Here is a 22442-nt window from a genome sequence, read left to right as displayed (position 1 = left end):
CCGAATGGAGCCACAGATTTGCACAAGATTTTGTGGAAAGGTTGGTCATGAGCCAAAGAAGAGGTCACAAGTTTGTGTGAGGGTGTGTGCATGGATGCATGCACACATGGATGCATGCGCGTGTGCGGTCGCAGCCATTGCAGATTCGCGCTTGTCTTTCTCTGCGGGAAGCTTGTCAGAATAGCATTGTCTCTCATGAACACAATGTTGCTTTGAGAAAAACTTTGCAGGTGGTACACAGGTGAACTAGAAACAAGTACATAGTCTTGCTATTCACAATTGTATATCATCAGCACTACATCTGGCAAAATATCTAGTTCTATGAAAACAAAAAACATAGTCTGTCTTTTGAATGCATGCGTTCCGACAAAGCAATGCAATATTCATGCTATCACGGCACTGTTTTCTCAAGGCACTGTGTTGACAAGGTGGGGAGACAGAACAAATTAGGCAGGCATTTGTGTCAATAAGGCGGATTTACACCAGAAGCTGTGCCGTTTCGGTAGAAGTTGAAGTGCTCACCCCACTGTGAGAAGGCAGCGGGGACCGGCTCAGTCGGCCACAGTCATCCCTTTCACCACGCCGTCAACAGCAGGGACCGAAAGCCAGTTTCCCAGCAGGCTGAATCCAGGACTACTCACATTTGCTGAAAACTGTATGTCAGTCAAGGCGTAAAAAACCAATGAAATACTGTGCAATCCCCAGCTCACTGTTTCACATCTACAGTTATCACATTCGCACTGCAAACTCCATAACCAGCCCCTACGGGCTGTAATCCATTCACCTGAACAATGCTATTTTAATTGCTGTGCAGTATACTGCATAAGCATTAGCGTTGATAGGTTTAATGTTTTCTTGTGACTCTGAGAGTCCGTCCATAGTTCCTAGACCAGTCCTGGTTCAGAGTGATTAAATCCCTTCAGGGACTCCACATATAGAGTTTCATGGAATGGCTACTCTACTTGAGAGACATTTTTTGGCTTGGAGTGGAGACACACAGGGGTTCACGCATGGATAAGCTCAAGAGTGCAAACATCTTGAGGAAATGTGCCAAAATATAATTTGGCAGACTATCCAATAAGGTGGTCTTCATAAATGTACTTCACAAATGTGCAGCAGGAAGAGATACATACAGCATATGCACTTATTTTCATCGCTGTACAGCAACTGGGATAGTACCACTATGATGGCCAAAGGATGTGAACATGTGCTTGAGTTACTGTTAAAGTTCTCTACAGATCTACCAAGTTTAGTCAGATTTTGATAAACTATGTTGACTTAATGGCTATGGCTGCAAAAACAAATTAATAACAATCTTTAAAATAACAAGAGGTGCCTAACACACTGACCATCGCATTGACAACAGCTATTATGATTATTAAAGATCTTGATAATAAAGTAGGTGATATGGTTTGGGGTAGTTGTGGGCCATCCAACAAGAATGCAAACATAGGTGTCCAAGTGCCACTTTTCATTCTTTTCTAATGCACATGCATATGGTTCTATAAAAACACAAGAGTTCAACTATCTTTACAATGTTGCACTCATTAATTACATTAGGTAAACAATGTGAATAAATAACAAGCATGTGTGCATTTAAATAAAACTACCCAGACAACATATTTAAACAGTAACAGGATATCTATTTTTATATTGACAAAGAAGGAATAATATTTCAACGTTTAGCAGTTTACAGATAATGATCATTAATGTTGCAGAAAGTCTCAAAAGTTAGCACACTTCGCCCATCATGGATTATGCTTACGCATTACAAATTGGGTAGCGGTGTCAATTTAGGCCTGTAGCTGCATCTGCGCTATTTACATAGGCGATCAATATCACGTTTTATTTGCAAATGAGCACATACAAATAGTATCGTTTAAATTACAACCGTCATAACATCGCAAATTCGCGACAGTAATACGTGTTTACACAACCAATCTGTTAGATGTAAACTACCTCGTTCAGAATGCTTAGCTACATTACCACAACATTCGCATGCATTTGAGAACCATGCTGTTGTAAACATCCTAAAATTATGCTACTGCATTAAATGCCTTGCTATCGAGAGGTAACAGAACAAAGAAAAGAAACTTACAGCTTTCAGGTATGCACACACATGCACAGAGACAATAATGAACACGGTTCAGAGCACCGCTAAAACTTCTTGTTATTTACAACCACGAACTTAACTAGGGGCGTGCTTTTAACTATCAAATGTCAATCGCGTCTTATTAACCAATAAGAAAATTGAGAAACAGGAAAGGGGAAAATTGTCTCCATACTGATCCTGGCCTTATAAACAATGATAGTGGTAATCCTCATTGATTTAAGAGAGGACAGTGTGACTTCCTAGTCTCCTATTCTCCGTATGTCCCCCATTCCTACTCATCCCTAACTTACTTCCTCTTTACAGTTCCAATTAAATCGCAAACTACGTACAACTCTGCAATGGATTGGTGACCTTTCCAGGGTGTATTTCTGCTCCTTGCCCACTGCATGCTGGGATAGCCTCCAGTTGCCTCCCCCTCCAGGACCCTGACCTGGAATAAGCATTTTAGAAAATGAATGGACATACAAAACTTACAAAAAAGCCAACATACCAAAAAGCAACACAATACGACCAGTACTGTGTGCGTCATGGTTAATGTCCTGTCCCTGTAGTGCCATAGTCAGGGTAAGTCTGCAGTGCAAGCTCAGAGCATAAAACCAGAAGGCTGGTGTTTTCTTTGGCAGGGCAGAGGGATTATCTGGCACTGTAATCTCTATGGCTGGCCAGGAAAGCTCTTGCCGGGGCCGTATCTAGCACATGGCATTTGGGACCCGAAAAAATAGAAATGGGAAGCTCCCGAAAGGCATGTGCACCTGAGGCGCTGGTTCCCAACACCAACTGTCCCCCGTCCGGCAGAGCCGCCATGGTCGGCACACACACATGGTCAGGATTCAACAGCAAACCGTGACATGTACGCATGGTAATCTCTCCACCAATCACCTGAGGAGGTGATACTGAGAGGAAAAATTCATTGGACACACAGCTGCACCAATTCTTTTCCCACACTCTGAGTGCTGTCTCAATTGCCCTTTGCCTCTCAAAACCACTGCCCCCACCCCCCTCCCAACCCCTCGCCCACTTACATCAACGTCACCAAAAAGCAGCTGTAGGAAGGTCACATGACAAGCCTCACAGTTCTAATAAATCTTAGATCCATCTGGAATGGTAACAGGAATGTTATCTGCAGCCTTGTTCCCTTTAAATCCAAAGGAATATACTCTGAAAAAAAGGTCAGAACAAGATAAATCTTTCTTCTGTCTGCCAGGATATAATCTCCCACAAGAATGTCAAGTTGTCTTCGGAAGTTCTCACAAAGGCCTTTCATCAAAACTGGAATTTATCCGGTGACAAAACTGCAAAGTGTCTGCACATCCACATATAGAATGGATAGTATTTACATAAAAACAATACTCTGCAGATACATATAATCATACCTCATATTCAAAGAACCAATGGCTAAATTCATTCACTTACCTTTGCTTCTTCCATAGTTTTCCATGAAATTATCTCTGCTCTTTTCCTGAGGTCTGGAAACAATTTTCCAGTTATTTCCATAGTAATCCCTGGATTTCTTCAGTTTTTTCTTTGCCCGGCACTTTGTATTAGAATCACTATAAAAATATGCTTTGATCAGTTGATTGAATTTAGATATGAAGACAGTGAGATAAAGAGATCAAACTCCATTGAAATATCCTCTCTTCACATTGAAAATGTAATGGAAGTTTTCTCTTTATTGAAAAAAGAAAAATAATGCAGGATCTGCAGTATACCTGGCAGAGGGGTTTTTTTAACCTTAAGAAGGCTACAAGTTTTAAACTCAGGTTACCTCATAAAATTACCTCATGAATCTACTTTAAACTACATTAATGCTCCCATGAAAAACATATAATTGATAAATACTTTGTATTATATATCATATCATTTTATTGCCCTCCATAGAACAGAACTTTTAGCTTTTTAAAGAACAGATTGTTCATGTAAGGCATGTACACCTCCCTCTTGTCTGCTAAGCCAACTACATAGCGTACACACTGTACCCATTCCCTGCATAAGACCAGCACCAGTTCCTCCCACTCCCCATGTATTTGTATATAACACAGAACATCAAGTTTATCCTGGTTTTCCCTCCTTGGAGCTTTCGCCTTCGCCTCAGTTCATCCCTGGATCTGAAAACTGGGAGCTGTCTGTAGAACCTTCCCTGGAGTCTGTTCCAACACACACACACACATACACACACACACACTCACCCACAGGCACAGACACACACACACACACTCACCCACAGGCACAGACACACACACACAGGCACAGAGACACACACACACCAACACACTCACCCACAGGCACAAACACACATGCACACACACGCACAGACACAGAGACACACAGGCACACACGCACACACACATACACACACACACTCACACATACACTGGCACACACAGGCACACACACACACACACTGGCACACGCATGCACACACACACAGGCACACACACGCACACACACTCACACACACAGGCACACACACAGGCACACGCACACACACCCACAGACGGATCCCGCGAGATTCCCTGACAGCTTTACAGCTGACAACCTTGGCTCCTCACCTCTTGGGATGACTTTCCAAAAAAAAAAATGACACCTGACCCATTTCGAAAAAAAAAGAAAAAAAGAAAATCTAAGCCAGCCACATCATCAACAGCTCTCCAAGGAAGAACGGGGGGAAAGTGTGCAAGAGTGGGTTTTTTTTCATTAACACTGGCAACCTGTCCGCTAAAAGACAAACAGCAGACCTTCCCCTCCCCCTCCCCTACCCTTCTCGTTTCACCACCCCCTCTTGCCTCCTGCATCCTGAAATGCTCTGCCTTTCTGGAACTTTCTGGAATCAGGTCAGGCCTCAGTGCTCACCAGCCTAAGCTCCTTTTTTGTTTGCTTGCTTTTTGAACATTTTTGAGAGAGCTCATCTCATGCAGGAAATGGTGGCAAGCTGAGCTTTCCAGCTGAACAGGAGCTGGCTACATCTTAGCCTTTTTTCTTTTCTTTTTTGTTCTGGTTTTGGTTTTCTTCGCTACTGATTTCCAGGATTTACTACTTGTCATTTTCACATAGACGTTTAGCAGACGCTCGTATCCAGAGCGAGATAAAAAGAAAAAGTGCATGCAAAACATTTTAGGCAAGCTGATGTTAAGTCGTTAGGGTCACAGTTGATAGTAGCTATTACACAACTTACTTAGAGGTAGTTAGTAAATACATAAACCTACAATATAAAGTTAAGTGCCACAGCTGGTGCAAGAGCAAGGCTTAAAATATAGTGCTTCAATTATGGGGGTACTCAACACAAAAACAGATGTAATATGTATACACATGTAAATGTCATGTTGTAAACACTGATTGTACTCACATTCACCTTTTGATCTCAAATCCAAATTCCTTAAGTACATGGAAAAAAATAACAAATTTCACTCAACTGTTCACACTTGATGAGAGCACTGTAGTTCGTTATGTAGTATACTGTGGGTGGGGCTAGTAAAGTCATGAAAAATATGGAGAGTTCTGAATTAACAAGCAAGTCCACAGGTCGGTTTACAGCCTGTGGAAAACGTTTACAGCATCTCTGGTAGTCAGGAGCTCATTCCATCACATTGTGGGGGGGTGGGGGGGGGGGTTGGCTAGGGAAAAGGAAAATGAAATGAACACCGCCGAAAGGGGGGCCTTAAAGAGAAGGAACAGTAAGACGACCAGCTGACACAGAACAGAGCAGTCAGGCGGTGTGAGTTTGATGATGGATTACTGGGACTGGAGTAGTCCTGCTTTTCATTAGTCCCACCGGCAGGAGGCGGCGGTGGAGGGAGATGTGGAGAGGAGGCTGACGTGCGTGAATTTTAGCTGAATATAAACGAGATGAGTGGCAGAGTTCTGAATGACTAGGAGAGCCCTAATGGCACCTGCAGCCAAGACCAGCTGAGGGGATTTAAGGTTATTAATCTCCAAATAGAATACATGCATCGCACTGAACTGTGACGGTTAAAACCGTAAACATATTTGCTGTAACAAATAAATTCTAATTTATTAATTGATTTATTTTGGTTGGTTAATCAATGAATGAATGAATGTGTGTGTTGGCAGTATTGCATTGCCTCGTCTGTTTCCATCTTTTCCAGGCACGGCTTCAAAACATTGCTTTCTCTCCCAACGACATCCTGACCACAAGTTTCGGAATTAATGTTGTTTTATTATCTGCCAGACATCCAGAGCAGAGTAGACATATTTAGGTTGCAGCAACAGCTGTGCAGAGGGGATGAATTCACAGCTTCACAAAAAGAGTTGGAGGGAATTTGTCCACAGGGGCATGGATAATTCCTTCTCGCGATCATGAAGCGAAACAGCTGGGAGCTTGTTGCGAGCTACAAGTTTGACTCTCCAACTATCACATTTTTAAAAAAAGGATGCATCTGGTAAGGTTGGGGATGCAGGACATTTGAGACCTGGAGAACCAACACTTTTTCCCTTAGAAGCTTTTATCCTGACAATGCCAACCCAACTGTGGCCGGTGGTCCTGCAGGTGGCACATAATTGGCTGGTGCATTGCCCTAGGGGAGAGGGTTTCCATCTGTGGGGTTACCCTCATCTCACGGCGTGAGAGAGACTCCTCTAGCCAGTTTGGCCCACGTCGTCTGCCTGTACCACCTGTCCATGAGGTTTGACCTCTGGCCCAATGGCAGTGTGGTTCAGACGGTGAACTACAGACCGAAAAGAGGCAACAGATGGCAGTGTACACTCACGGGAGGCGGTTCATGTTTACCTGTGTTCTTTTGTTTTAAGGAAAGAGCTTGCAGCAAACAGACATCCCAAGAAATTAGACTGGACATTCCAAATTTGGAGAAAAGGAGAACATTAGGGTTTCGAAATTTGTTCAGAAATGTGATTTTTTTCCCCGTAAATCACAAACCTGGTGATTGCAGGATAGCCACGTCTCCGTGCAATACGCCCGCACACTGGATAAGGCAGTAGAAAGCATATCTCCACCACCTTATCAGCTGTCATATTAGCTCAATGATTATATTTTAGGTATTATAACAGTCATAATGTATAACATACCCCTGTACCATAGGCTTGTAGCAGCCAAGCCTGGTCCTAGAGAGCTATGTAGACTGCTGACTTTGGTGTCCATCATTGTTTCAGCAACCTGGTCAGACCCAAGAAACCAGATGTGGTAAATTTGTAATAAAAAAAAAGATAAATATAAATATATATATATATATTTATTTTTTTTTTTTTAACCGATTAATGTTAAAGCAGTGCCAAGTGGCAAAGAAAACCCTGGTTCTTTGGGACCAGGGTAGGCAAACCCCAAAAATCGGGCATCATTTCACCCATTTTCAGCCCAAGCTGTCCATCATTGAAGTGATTCTGTCCACAACCAAACAGAAGTATATAGTTTTTGTTTTCATTCCGTGTTCACCTTCTTCAAAGACTCAAACAGTCTTATAACTGAGAAATTTGGTTTGGTTGCTCTAAATTGTATTGAGAAAGCTGAGGCCCATGTTCAGGTTTCTGCTCACGTACTGCCTTCAGTCTAAGGTTTGGAGAATAACATCATAACACATAAAAACATATTGGGAGAAACAATGCCTCATTAAACAGAAAACATTTTACGTATATAACCTCTTGACTCAAACTAAAAAACGGACATTTGCAAAGCTTCATAAAACAAGCAGAAAAGGGCATCTTTATTCTTAACTATGTTCCTATTATGAGTTTATTAACTTATGTCCAGGAGGCGGACCAGATCCTGCCCTGCTCATCACCAGTATTAGTTGAAATGCATTGCTTGTTTTAAGGCAGGGGTCCCTAATCTTATCTGAAAAATGACAGTGTGGGTGCAGGTTTTTGTTTTAGCTCAGCACATTTTCACTGAAGAAGCCAAAGTTCACCAGCCCTGCTACAAACATTGGTCCTTTCATCTGTTTATACTCATTGTACAAAGAACTTTTGGTGTCAAAAGTTACACTCTGTTACACTGATCAAGGTTACCAAATATTGATTGTTGAACCATTTCTAAGTGAAGGCGTTTTTAAAAATTATTATTATTTATGGGTATAATCTTGTTTCGTTTGCATTATTCAATGTATAACAACACTGTATATTTTTTCAGTATTTTAACCGGTTGTCATTTTCTGCAAATAAATGCTCTGAATCACAGTAATTTTGTTTGGAAATGTGGTCACAAGCTCATCAAAGAGTATCAAAAGGCAAAAAATATTACACAGACACATGCCCATAAACTGTGAAACAGAATATTTAATGTGGTCTCAATTAATTTCCAGAGCCATAAACACCAGAGCCAGAGAATTTCATTCTTTTTTTTTTTTTTTTTTTGCTAAAGTACTGTTAACATGGCAGCCTTCTTACACCAAATTCAGCGCCAACTAAAAGGACACCTTAAGTTGTTAGCAACACGTCACTTGCTACCTACTGTAAGACCACTTCCACTGCTCAAGCATGCTTCCTAGGCCCACAGACAAATTAATGCTCATAAGTATACTAAGCAGCACTAAGCCCCCACTTCCAGCAGACATAACAAGCACAGTCATGGCACCCACTGATTAGCCATGCTGTGCGCAAATACGAACGTAACAAAGGGAGGAGAGGGGAACTATGGGAACCCTATTCAAGTGCTGCATGAAGGAGACTGCGTTGTCATTGAGGCTATTTTGATCTCTGTTTACATTCATTTGCCCCTATTTCCAGATTTATGCAATCTGTTCCATGTCTGCAAGGAAAGAGACTAAAATACACTGCCTGGCCAAAAAAAAGGTCGCACACTCTAATATTTCCGCCTTTAGCTTTGATTACGGCATGCGTTCGTCGTGGCATTGTTTCGACAACCTTAAGCAACGTCACAACATCTATTTCCGTCCAGAACTGCATTATCTTGTATTGACGACGGGAGAGTCGAACCACTCTGTAAAGTCTTCTCCAGCACATCCCAAAGACTTTCAATGGGGTTAAGGTCAGGACTCTGCGGTGGCCAATTAATGTGTGAAAATGATTCCTCCCAGAACCACTCTTTCACAATTTGAGCCCGATGAATCTTGGCATTGTCGTCCTGGAATATGCCCGTGCCGCCTGGGAAGAAAAAATCCATTGATGGGATAACCTGGTCATTCAGTACATTCAGGCACTCAGCTGACTTCATTTTATTGCCGCATAACGTTGCTGAGCCTAGACCTGACCAATTGAAGCAACCCCAGATCATAACACTGCCTCCAGAGGCTTGTACAGTGGGCACTGTCCAAAAAAATCCAAACAGCGACCTTTTTTTTTTGTGCCAAAGCAAGGATATTTTAGATATTCCCAGGAGTTATTATTATTATTATATTCCCTGACAGCTTTCCAATGGCCAGTATAGGGCATTTGGGGGATTTATGGTCTGAAGTAAGAAAATTCAGTTCAAGTAATCCCAAGGACCGTGCACAGGAATGCTATGCCTCCAGAGGTTGTACATATGAATTATACCGGTTATTTATTCAAAGAAGTAAGTTTAATATTGTTTTCAGTTGGGACTATTGCCTAGCAACCGGAGACTGCTGTTCTCAGGGAACGACTTACTGGTTCAATATGAAAACACATTTGCATGAGTAATTGTGAATAAACACTATAAAATGAATCAGTACATGCAGTACGTACATCATCTTGAACCGTAGTATCGCTGTATAAACTACTTTGGAGTTTGAAGTAAATTTTCTGGCTTTAGACAACAAATCTTCAAATGTTCTATGCCAGCCATTGCAAACTGGTATGTCATAAAAAACTTCTAAAAATATTTACAATGTCCTTCACTGCAATTGACCTCCTGAAAAAAGACCCCAGAAAGTGAAGTATCCCTTTTAACACTGGCCACAGATCCCAGTTTTAGGTTCAATTTGCGCTGAGTATTTCCTTTGGAAACCTGAGAGATAGAGTGGGGTCACCGCTCCTGACCCGTGACCCCCCCGCTGCGCTGTCATCGTGCGAAAACCCCAAACGATAGCTCCTTCCCCACTGCATGTCCCGCAGTCCAACATGTGCTCCACACATGACTAACTTTGTGTTCCATGTGTGCAAACCGCTGCAACCACCAGGGGGCCCGCCAGAAGGATCAAATTAAACTGAATCCGGCCTTTGCATATCCTACCAATGATTTTTTATTTTATTATTTTGTCAAGTACAAAAGTGCTGTCAAGTACAAAACAAAATGCTGAGGGGGTGGGGAGACAGAGTGATTGCTACATCTTCGCTTTTAACTGTGTGTTGCCCCCTTAGCCTTTGAATTGCTACTTTTTAATGATCCTTGTTTTCTTTGTTATTTTTTTTTTTTAATGCACACCTACTGCACAGAGTCAAAGGGTTATCGCTAAAGAGCTATGATTACAGAGCTGCAGAGACGCAGTAACAGCGCTAATGAGTTGCATAGCAACTGCTACAGAGGTATTGTTGCAGGTTATACGAAGAGCTAGTACTTCAGAGCTCTGGGAACTGACCGATTTCCACAAAGCAGTAGCTCTGCTCCTACAGAGTTCAGCGTCTAGTGCTCTGAAGCCAAAAGTCAAGGAACACCACAATAGGAAGATGGATCTCTAAATCAAATGTGAGTGGTTCAAAACCGAAATATAGTGGGACACAAACACAGAAGAAAGGTGAAAAGAACATCAATAAAAGGAAGATATCGTGACTGAAACACCAGATAGTGAGATAAAAAAACCCAGCAAAAAAACACCTGGTGTGGCAATCTGTTATGCAAAAAAACTAATGCTGGAAAGAGATAATATTAAGTAAACGCAGGCAAGTGTTCCCCTTCAAAGTTTTCAAATAAATGTGCACATTTTCCGGCTCAGTGAATGCATCACTGTGGTGATACCATTTTCCCCTTATATCCTGTTGGACATAATCCTGGTGTTCAGCTTTCTGAAGAAGGATCTCAGTTTGCAAATTTTGCATTTCTTTTTCTTCTTGATGTTCTTTTTATTCTTGCTCTTGCTCCAGTTCTTTCTGCGTGGAGCCCCGCCAAAATCGTTGCCTTCCCTCTCCCGCTCGTCCTCGTCCCCCGCCCAGGGCCCCCACGCCCCCCCGTTGAGGTCGGGGCTGGCCCGGGGGTCCGCGTCTGGGTAGCGCACGGCCACGGCGGTGCGGTTGTGGTGGGCCAGCCGCGCCAGCAGCTCCTTCACCACGTCCGGCCGCTGGCGAGAGAGGTCGTGGCGCTCGTACGGGTCGCCCGTCACGTTGAAGAGCCACACTGAGTTCCGGGGCCCCGCGCCGCGCTCCAGGTTCCACCAGTTCCCCGGGAAGTTGGCCAGCATCTGCGGCGGGACCCAGTCGCCATGCCCCGGGTCGCCCGTCAGCAGCTTCCAGTCGCCCACGCGAATGGCGGCCTGGACCGCCGTGTCCCAGATGCCGAAGCCGTCCCGCCAGGACCCGAGGTTGGCGCGGACGTGGAGCGGGTCGATGTTGTGCAGGATCTCCCGCCGCGGCGACTCCCTGCCCTCGCTGAGGGCCGGCCAGACGTCGTACCCGTCCAGCCCGTCCGCCCGCGAGACGTTGCCCCCCGCCAGCGCCACCAGCGTGGGGTACCAGTCCGTGATGTGCACCAGCGCTCGGCTCACCCTCCGCCGCCGCCGGAGAAGGGGGCTGTGGACGAACCCCAGGCCGCGGACCCCCCCCTCCCAGTACGTCCCCTTACGCCCCCTCAGTGGCCAGTTGCTGCCCCCCGAGAAGGGCTGGCCGCCGTTGTCGGTGGAGAAGACGATGACGCTGTTCTGGTAGTAGCCGTACTTGCGGAGGGCGTAGGTGACGTTGCGTACCGCCTCGTCCACGATGGACACCATGGCGGAGTACTTCCGCCTGCCCACGTTCCCGATGCCCCGGTAGGGGTAGATGTAGCCCTTGGGCGGCCGCAGGGGCGTGTGCACCGCCTGGAAGGACAGAAAGATGAAGACGGGCCGGTGGGGGTCGTGGGCGGCCAGGATCTTGCGCACCCGCTGGGTGTAGAGGTGGGTGGAGTACTTGCCCCCCCTGCCCCAGGCCACGCCCTCCCCCTCGTGCAGGTCGTAGCCGCACATGCCCGGCCCGTCGCACGAGTCGTAGGTATAGTAGTCCACGCTGCCCGTCAGGGAGCCGAAGAAGGTGTCGAACCCGCGGCGCGTCGGCAGGCACGCCCGCTTGTAGAAGCCCAGGTGCCACTTGCCCACCATGTGGGTGGCGTAGCCCGCCTCCCGGAGCTTCTGCGGCAGGGTCACCATGTCCAGGGGCAGGCAGTTGGGCTGCAGGGGGCGGATTATGGAGTGCTGTAGACCCGTGTGGATCTGATACCTGTGCAGGAAAACAATTTCATCAACTTTAGTCTCTCCTTTCTCAAATACATGTAGTGCTATATTACATTACATTACATTACAGAGGGACTTACACAACTTGTACATATAATTTACATTGCATCCATTTATACAACTGGATATATACTGAAGCAATGCAGGTGAAGTACCTTCCTCAAGGTTACAATGGCAGTGTCTTACCAGGGAAACAAATGTGTGACCTTTAAGTTACAAGACCAGTTCCTTACCCATTATACAACACTGCCACCCACTGCTACACAGCTAAAGATACATAAAATTATAAAACTACAGTAAATAACAAAACAACACAGCAGGACAAAAGTTTTGAAACAAAAGTGCTCTTACATTCATCTAAAATAAGATATACATTTTTGTGACTGCAAACCCAACACCAAATACGAACCTACATGTGCAAATAAACAATTCAACTTTATCATGAATAGCAACAAACACTAGCTAATAAGCCAATAACTTTCCAAAAGTTAAATGTTTTCAAAGGTTTCAATAACGTGGATTGTAGAGCTTCCTTAGCAGAACGAGGAGACATTAATTGAAGGTAAAATTTTCCCCCAAAAACAAAGTTGTTAATTCATGGAACAGCTTGTCGAGTCATTTAGTAACAGCTTGTCATTTGGGGTCATTGAGTAGGCACTAGACTTAACTCAATGCTGAATAGTGCCAGCGTGGGCTAAATAACCAGCCTTATTGGACTGAATGGCCTGTTCTTGTCCGTAAACGTTCCTATGTTATGTTACGCTCATTGTAACCATTGTAACTGTTGCTAAGGTGAGACACGATCAGAACAAAAAGATTGATTGTTGCCTGTTATTCAAATTTAACACAGCAAGGATTTGATTCAGCTCCTCAGCTCTTCTGGTTTTGCAGTCTAAACACACACACACACACACACACACACACACACACACACACACAAAAAGCAAACGTCATTTCAGTGAACTCCTACTGTGCCACACTACCAAGAGCCTGCACTTCCTGCCAGCAGGGTTTCAGACTAACAATGTGCAGGAAGGAATTATGCACGGATACGAGATGGAAATACGGAAGCTTCCAAATTCAATCAAGCCGTCCTAGCCACGTGCCACCAGAGTGCCATCCCTGGAAAAACAAGTTCACTATATCGGTGCAATCTGGGTCCTAGAGTTGCAGGTTTTAATCTAATTGCTTGACTGTGACCTTACCCCTGCCTGCGGTAGGGAGAGTTGGGCACGATGCCTTCGGTCACTACAACAGTTCCTGATAACAACACTCCACAGTTATCATCAATCCTGGTCCTGGAGAGCCACAGAGTCTGCTGGTTTCTGTTTTCGTCTTAAGATCGGCAAACAAACCAGACCCAAGAAAACAGGTGAACTGAGTTAGACTTGCAATCAGCTACTTTAACTGACTCAATTGCTGTGCTACTGAAGTGCTGAATAACAGCAGCTCTCCAGGACCAGGATTGAGGACCACTGACATAGTACCCATATATGGCAGCCATGTTAGGGAACTGGGTTTGTAACCAAAAGGTTGCAGGTTTGATTCTCAAGTACGAATGAATGAATGAATTAATGAATGAATCATTGCATTTATACAGCAACTTTTCCAAATGCCCAAAGTGCTTTACAGTGATGAGTGGGAACTCACCTCACCCACCACCAATGTGTCGCACCCACCTGGGTGATGCACATCAACAGTTTTGTGCCACCACACGTTAGCTACGGTGGAGAGAGAGAGAACCAAGTAGGACACATTGAACCCTGGAGCCAGGTGCTTAACCTGAATTGCTTGAGTTACATATCCACACACTATGTAAAAAAACAAAACCTGTGTCAGGTCACTTTGGGTAACTGAACCTGCTAAATGCCCCTAATGAAATAGCATTCACCAAAAGGTTACAAGGTGTCATCAGCACCAGAAATCCCTCTCCTCCAATCAGCAGCAGCCCTCTCCTGTTGGCATGAGCAGACTATACATCAGTGTCTGAAAGGAGGGTGTATCAAAGCAATGGTGGACAAGTGGCAGTGTTGTATAAAGTGTAAGGAACTGGCCTTGTTAACTTAAAGGTTGCAGACTTGATTCCCAGGTAGGACACTGCTGTTGTTCCCCTGGGCAAGTAACCTAATCTACATTGCCTAAGTATATATCCATCTGCTTAAATGGATACTATGTATAAATGCAAAATGCTGTGTAAGTCGCTCTGGATAAGAGCGCCTGCTAAATGCCCGTAATGTAATGTGATGCACATTCAGTTTCCACGCTTCCAGTTTGTGTGTGGCTGTGATGTACCGTAACAGTACCTGCAGAAGCACAGGTGTCAATTACAAAGGGAAGAAAAAGGTTTGCATTAGGTTTGTATTCTTTTTTAAGTGTCAGAAGTAGCACAGCGCGGTTGGAAGAAGTCAGCAGAACATTTTACGACGGTTCTTTTAGTACTTTATGACTCTGGCGAGCAAGTCATAGCTCTGATATTTTTGTCATTTGTCACAGCTGTGTCTTTGGACTGAATGACCCACAGAGTCTGGGAATGTTCCGGAAATGACAACTCATTACGAAGTTACAACTTCATTTCTGCATTACCTTTTATGCTGAGCTATAAAGTAAAAAGATACAATTCAAAAATTGTGTGTAGATACTGGCTTTTGGTAGCTCTGCATAATGCAAGTGCTTAGCAATCCCATCCACAACCTCATTCCAAAAAACAAAATCAATATTAAAACTGGCAATCCTCTCTGTTTTTTGTCATTATTCCTATGATTCATCCATAGCGCCGTGTATTCATAGTGTTCTTGAGGCTGAGAATTGAACAAAATGGCATCCAGTGGGTCTGAGAGGTGCGAGAACGAGTACGCCCACGCGGGGAATAAACACAGACACAATCCGTTCTGCCAGCCACCGCATCCCCTCTGCCACCCCCCTCCCCCACCCCAGGGTTCTCCACCGCATGGGCAATTCTGGCATCAGAAGAAAAGAGACCAGCAGAGCTGATGCATTTACCCATACACACAGTGTTATCTCTGCACACCCCCAATATGGGCTGCTGGGTCCCAGCTGACACAAAACGTTCTCACAATGTTTCTGGAATGTTTTGTCAGTGTTATAACATTGCCGCCACTGTATGGCAGCAACATTGTGAGAATGTTTTTGTATTAGCTGGGGTGGCTCCTCCTGCTAAGGCGCTGGGGTCCAGGGCCCCATGGTCTGGCACAGAATCAATCTGTGCCTGTGGTGACTGTGCCCAGCAGCCCCCTTAGCCCCCTATAATGCAGCCATGGGGGGTGGGTTACAGCCGGCAGGGTCGTACTCGTCTCATTGAGCAACAGCTCCTTCTCTGGCCAGCTGAGCACCTGCGGTCTGCCGGTCCCAGCTGCGCATGGGAACAGACAGGGAATGCGATGAGGCCAGGACCGCAGGGCTCAGCGGGAGGAGGGCAGAGCAAAGAGAAGCGATGGCGGCCAGCGCGGATTGGTGGGATGTGTGTGCACGCGCGTGTCTGCACTCCCTTCCCTAATTGATGGAAAAATCTGCAGCCAGGAGGCAGGCTTACAAATGAAGTAGGGCATTTCAAATAGCGAGGAAGAAGAAAAATAACAGGGTGACATATCTTAAGTAATATGTATAAATCAGACTGGGGAGAAGTGGCTGCCAAGCATACAAATGACAATTGAAGAGACATGCTGAGACCAAGCACTTAATCACAGGGTCCGGTGTTTTTCAAAGCACAGGTGGTGTGCGTATGTGTATGTTTGTCTGAGTGTGTTTGTGTGCATTTGCCTGTGTGTGTGTGTGTGCGCGTGTGTGCGAGTGCGTGTGTCTGCATGTGTTAGTGAGTGTGTGTGTGTGTGTGTCTGCATGTGTTAGTGAGTGTGTGGGTGTGTGTGTGTGTGTGTGTGAAGGTGTCTGTCTGTTCTTCTGAGGTGTACCTCGCGAGTCTGGAAGAGATTTTGTCATAGGAATGATAATCACATCCTGTTCAGGCACCACTCCACATCACGACCATACCTCATAATGCAACGTTTTCCTTTTCTTTTTTAAAATAACCCAACACTAAGAATCACTGAACTCCCAGTGTTAAACATGCCTGAGTTTAACCACCTGGCTATCTGGCATAAGGCCCAAATTATAACTTCTGATACTATAGATGAAACCGTTTGATCTGATAAATAGAGTTTGCTGTTCTAGGGGCTTCATTTCAGTCCCCATAATAATATGCTGCATGAAAAACAAAAGAAGAAAAGCATTTGAAACTCTGGTGGCTATTTGCTAATATTTTCTTAATTGACTGGTCCATTGGGTAATACATTTCTACTGCGTAAAACAACACTGTAAATCTATTTCATTGCCAGAATGGTATTATATTCAGTGCAAGCTGTGGAAATGTACTGGATTTTTTTTGTTGTGGAAATATAACAGCTTTATTGCCCTTACTCCAGAATACTAAAGCCCTTTTAAAGTCAAGTATGCGGATTCATCCTGTATCTCTCCCCCCCCCCTTTCTCTCTCTCTGATGTTTATGGGAAACAGGAGATGCTGAAAGACTTCTCCCAGACTTCTGCCAGCGCAGCAGTGAGATGGTCATCTCTTCGTCTTGGAGTGACTCACGCTAAGGCGCAGGATATCCCACCCAGACTTAAGACCGCCCCACAGCTGTTGTCGTGGTTGGACAGCAGCTGCCTGCAGCTCCCCCCCACCAACCAGCTTACCCAACCCTGAGTGCACAACTTGGCAAGGTTTTGTTTAATGCACAGTCACTCACTCACACACACACACACTCCTTTGAGCCTCAAGATACATGTATGTGTGTCTACGCTCAAGTGTTTAAGTGAGAACACCGAAAAGTCACCCTCGATCTTGTAAATGCTGGGCTAACACTGAGTACACTAAGTTGAGCCAATTACATTACATTACATTACAGGCATTTGGCAGACGCTCTTATCCAGAGAGACGTACAACAAAGACTTCTAACAATTCTAAGTGTTACTGTCTGGGTGGTCTCCAATATTGATTCAGTTGACAAACTTCCTCCGTATTTCTTTTGTGGAAAGTTTTAAGCAAATAAAAATGAACATTGTTATAAAGAATCTCTCATCTCAACAACGGCCTGCACTGTACATATCCTAGCTTTTTCTTAAATAAATTCCACATTTAACACATACAACATCACAACGAAATCTCTTTGGAGCAGTTTTGAAGCAGCTTGTGCCATCACGTTTCAGAGCTTGCCAAAAGGTTTCAACAAAATGACAAGTATGTAAAACATAAAAATGCGGTGAAAAACATTTATATTTAAGCATACTTTGAATGTGTTCATAAACCCTTGTGTTCACCCTGCCTATTAACATATTATTTTATGGCAAACTGCCACAAACAAAAAACATATGTATATTTTAAAACCAACAAACATTTAACCGAAATATAAAATACCACTGCAGGGAAGGGCGGTACGTTTGTTCAACTTTTTTTTATCTGTTCCAGATTGCATACTTCTCCAGAATATACGCTGTGAATCCTTTATGAAAGTTCCTTTAGTAAGAGAATTATAAACTGCATTTCCATAGCCATCGGCTGTGTGACGAAGCGACCACTATGTGCTCTTGACATTCTTACCTGCCTGTGATCAGCTGACTGCGTGACGGCGTGCATATGGGCTGCACGTAATAGTTCTCCAACTTGACGCCCTCGGCGGCAAGCTTGTCCAGCGTGGGGGTTCGTATGTCCGAGCTGTGGTACCCGATGTCGTGAAATCCTTGGTCATCCGTCAGAAAGAATATAATATGCGGCGGCTGCCTGGGCTTGAACTCGGGTTTCTTGCCTTTGAAGTCTGAGAAAGGCTCGTTCTCCATCTGATCTGGCTTCACCCAGTCCCAGGACATGTAGCCAAGGCTCAGTAAACTCACCATTGAAAGCCCGGTTAGTGCGTTCATTGCCATGGCTTGTAAGAATTCACGGTTTTTTAAGATGCTAAAGTAAAGATATTCAAATTGTGGGCGTTCTCTTTTGTTTCGGTGTATATTCTAATTCCTGGTCTTGTCCTTGCTCTGAAACAAGTATTTCGCTGCTTGAGGACTTGAACAAAAATATATTTTAAAAGTTGAAATTTATGTAATTTCCTTAACGCACGAAAGTCATTCTTAATTTAAGTTATAAGGCTCAAACGTACCTTTGTAGTAGATTCTGTATTTAAATAAAGTCGGAATTTTATAATAGAATATGTTTTAAAAATCAAACTTTTTTATCAGACAAAAGTTGCAAATTGTCTGCAGTCTGCATGCTTGACTGCGACAGACTGAATTGCTACTGCGGTCTCATCTCATATGCTCTTCTGAAACTTCTTTCTTTCTTTCTTTCTTTCTTTGCGGGTTGTATTATTAACCCCGCCCGACAGAGAACGTCACAGCCAGCTGAAACAGGATGCCAAAGAAAACACGCTCGTGACCGTACAGACCGATTTGTAATGTTGAGGAAAACGTTCTCAGATTGTCCTTCGGGGCCCACCATCAGGTATCTTGTTCGCGTCAGTCGTAACCGAGTGTTCCTACTGCTGAACGTGCCAGCCAGTTGCAAACTTGCCTGGGTCAAATGCATAATTCAAATACTTGAACAGGGTGTTTCTCAGATTTACAAGTAGCCAGTTGATTGGGGAATTACAGCTAAAAAGTGAGAGTAACACTATTGGTCTTTAGGCTAATGCTTGTTAACCTGTTTAGATTCATTGAATATGTTTACACCATTGTTGCATTAAAAAACTCAAATAAAACAAAAAACACAGCCGTAATGTGCCCAATATTGTAGGGCTATTAGAGTAAAGTAAAAAAACTAAATTGACTTTCCCCAAGGTGAACAAGTTTTACACTGGCTCGCAATTGCAGTTGACGAGGGCAAGTTCTCTAAGTATCATGGAAATTGGGGAAAACCAGTGATTGTTCTGGATTGCTATTGACTAATTGATAGGCTTCTGAGTCTGACTGAAGTGCTAGTAAGTGGGCTAGTGGCCTATTTGACCAGGCAGTCAATGCTTGGAGAACACTGCTTTAACTCATTGATTTGATAATTTTTTAACACTATTGTAGATCCATTGGGAATTTTTAACAAACACATTACCAACCAGAATGTCTGAATTTATTTATTTATTCATTGGGATGATGGTTTCACTTACATATGCACTTTATAATCTGCAAGTACATCAGAGCCTTAGAAGTGAAATACAATTGAAATACCTATGTGCTTATTAAATTAAGTTTAAGCCTCAGAATGAGCTTGATTTGGGTTTTAAAAATTCGAGCCTGGCAGTACATGGAGTTGACCCTGTTGTTCCCGGTACATTTGTTATGGAATTGTCATGGAAATGAAACCATTCGGCATTCGGAAGGGTCACATGATAAGGCACTCTTTTTTACACCAGCATGGAGAGATATACGCAACACATCGGTTTAGTGCTTCTCTCAAGAAAGGCAACAAGCTCTCTGTTTATATACATGAGTGTATACTTGAACCTATATACTTATCACATTCTAGATTGATTCAGTCACATACACATTCTTTTCTACTTCCCGCTGTCTCTGAGCAAAACATCTTAATCTTACGGCTGGGGAAAAAACACATTTTATCTAACTGCTGACGAACAAAGAAACACAGGTACGCACACACGGACATGCAATTGCTTAAAAATGATCCCTTTAGCATACACAGTGTTCCACACATTCTGAGTTTTCAGGGCGGAATGGAAGGTAGAGGTTGGATCTGTTGTCCTACACAATAAAATGTTCAGTGTAAAATCAACTCTTACAGAGTTCATATGGTCCCCAATACGTACTCTTTCAGAGCTGAATGAACACTGGATGTTTTTACTGTGTAGGTACAGTCTGAGGAGGTAAGCTTTCAGAAGGTGATGTAAGGTGATTGACTCCTCTGCTCTATATTCAGAATGAAAAGGTCAGTCTTCAGGTGGCCATGGAAGCTAGTTAGTTTAGCATGCCTTTTCTGGGTGTTGAATGAGCTTCTGTTAAAAAAAATGTTGCAAGCATGGACGAAACATAAGCCGTAGTGCAGGCGGAGGAGGGGTGGAAGGAGTTATGGGGGACGTCCATTTTTATTGCACAAGGCAGGTCAGGGCGACATGCTGGAAAAGGACTGTTCACCACACCACACTTTGTTAAACACCACTTATCATTTTCTCTTCTTTGCATTCCCTCTGTCAGCACTATTTATCTGTGTTTGTCTTCATAAAGATGCTGTGCTTTATTACAGAGCGAAGGCTCTGGATTGGCTAAAAAGTGAAATTAATAAATGCGTTATTCATCAAGGTCTTTTTTTTTGTTGGTGTCACCATGTTTTAAATTTGAGGAAATGTCTTCACTTTCTTGGAATTTGGTCTCAAGTGAAGTGTTTATCTTACAGTGGAATTCAGGTCTTTGAAAACAGAAGGATTGGTTGCCATACTCTAGTGCACAGCGACCCAAAAATCATCAGGTGACAAGCATTTTTGAAGGAGAATTTTTTCTGAGCTTTAAAATACCTTGTCTCACTGTCGGACCTTTAGCAAAGACAGTTTACACTGCAGCTGCCCTGCAACCTTAGCTCTGTACTTCACTCACAATGACTCACACATACACACACATGCACACACACACACACACACACACATGCATATGCACACATGTTCACACACACACACACTCTCTCTCTCTCTCTCTCTCTCTCTCTGTCTCTCTTTACAGTACATTACAACACAATGGTTTACACATACACAGAATAAATGTCTCCATTTCTCCTAATCCCATTACTGTGCGGTGAAAGTGTGGGTGGAGGCACTGCCTCGCATCTATTGTTACCAGCTGCCTCGTTAGCACAGTAGGTAGTTTGCCAGTCTTATAATGTGAATTTTACAGTGTGTTTACCAGTTTTGGGTTAAAGTAGCTTCAACTATTAACGCTTTCCTCTACCCTCTGCCAATGAAAACAGTGTTAACGATATTGAATGTGCTGCTTGCAATGTAGGCTAATAATTGGGAAGATTGGGCTAAACATTACATATATATTATTCATCATTATTGCAGTAGGTCCCCTATTGCTGTCATCATATGAAGGCTGTGGGTCCAATCCTTGTATGTGGTGCATAGCTTCTGTTTTTCCCCTCAATGTATCATATAATAACCTATTCTTGTAATGCATATGGATGTAAAGCATAATTACAGAGATCTGCATTACTGAATTAGGGACTTGATTAGCACTTCAATCAGACTCAGATATGATTTTTAAAGTTTTAGATGTCTACAGGGCAATGTAAATAGACAACTGTCAGGATTTAGTTTCATTTGTGGATTTCCTCCTGGTTAGTCTTCCAAATTTGGAATGCGTTAGCACATTGTCCCTCTGTCAGTTTCTTGTTTGAGCAAACAAAAGCAGGGGCATCCTTCCGAAAAACGTTAGCCTCTTGAAATGCGTACAGTTTGTCTGTTGATTGTGTCATACCACAATCTTGGTCAGGCAGGTTGCAAAGGCACCTGATTGGCCAGGGCACCTGATACCAGCTTTCGCCTCTACTGTCTCCACAGTCCACTAAGCAGCATAATCTCTGTGCTGTTGATTTGTAGAAAGTTCCTTTGAGGATGGGTTGCAAGCCATCAAGAGGTTCATTCTGCCATCTACTACGTTTGAGTGGGGAGCATGCAAAGGCTGAAGCTCACGCTTCACTCTTAAGCTTTGTGGTGCCAGCAAGGGAACTGGGGTGCTGTCCAATCAGCTGTGGCCTATTACGAAATTATGGGCTCTGTAAGAGGCCTGGCTTCCAGGCCTAGAAGAGAGGTGTTTAGGGAATGCATGGTGTGGATTTGTGTCAGTTTTGTGTGGCATTGGTTTCTTTTTTCTGTGAAGTTTTGTTTGCTTGATTGTTCTCAAAGACTTCAGTTGCTTTGGTGTTTTTGGACAAATAAAAGGCGGTAAGCCAAACTTTCTGTTGTTCTGTCCTGTCTGTCCACCACGTGAGCAGTGGCCACCCTCAGCCCTTCCTCACAGATTGTAGAA

The 22442-nt window shown here is 43.7% G+C and overlaps 2 protein-coding genes and 1 long non-coding RNA gene across 3 annotated transcripts in view; 1 reads left to right on the top strand and 2 right to left on the bottom strand.

Annotated features, from left to right (window-relative positions):
- LOC135263599 (calcium/calmodulin-dependent protein kinase type II subunit alpha-like) overlaps window positions 1-3666 on the bottom strand; it is a 103110-nt gene extending 99444 nt beyond the window's left edge. The window contains exons 1-4 of the mRNA XM_064351829.1: window positions 3527-3666; window positions 3136-3271; window positions 2099-2543; window positions 523-653 (exon numbers count right to left, since the gene is read on the bottom strand). The gene's annotated coding sequence lies outside the window, so the exon portion shown is untranslated. The remainder of the gene's footprint in view (window positions 1-522; window positions 654-2098; window positions 2544-3135; window positions 3272-3526) is intronic.
- Window positions 3667-10218: 6552 nt separating this feature from the next.
- Window positions 10219-18814, bottom strand: LOC135263597 (arylsulfatase I-like). Its single transcript, XM_064351828.1, has 2 exons — window positions 18028-18814; window positions 10219-12403 (listed from the first exon to the last, which is right to left on the bottom strand). The coding sequence occupies exons 1-2, from the start codon at window positions 18348-18350 to the stop codon at window positions 10966-10968; spliced, it is 1761 nt and encodes a 586-aa protein (XP_064207898.1). The 5' UTR covers window positions 18351-18814; the 3' UTR covers window positions 10219-10965.
- Window positions 18191-22357, top strand: LOC135263598 (uncharacterized). Its single transcript, XR_010332499.1, has 3 exons — window positions 18191-18330; window positions 18806-18921; window positions 22013-22357. It is a non-coding gene; the product is annotated as an uncharacterized LOC135263598 (long non-coding RNA).
- The last annotated feature ends 85 nt before the right edge of the window (window positions 22358-22442 follow it).

This window comes from Anguilla rostrata, chromosome 9 (assembly GCF_018555375.3).
Source record: "Anguilla rostrata isolate EN2019 chromosome 9, ASM1855537v3, whole genome shotgun sequence".
In the NCBI taxonomy this organism is placed as follows: Eukaryota; Metazoa; Chordata; class Actinopteri; order Anguilliformes; family Anguillidae; genus Anguilla; species Anguilla rostrata.
The sequence above is the reverse complement of the archived record's forward strand: the minus strand, read 5'-3'. Positions and strand labels throughout refer to the sequence as shown.

Bases quoted from the DNA above. Each gene is read 5' to 3' on its own strand.
- LOC135263597 (XM_064351828.1), bottom strand. From the start codon at position 18,350: ATGGCAATGAACGCACTAACCGGGCTTTCAATGGTGAGTTTACTGAGC. The intron at 12,404-18,027 runs GTAAGAATGTCA...TTTCCTGCACAG, and splicing joins AGTCAGCTGATCACAGGCAG to GTATCAGATCCACACGGGTC.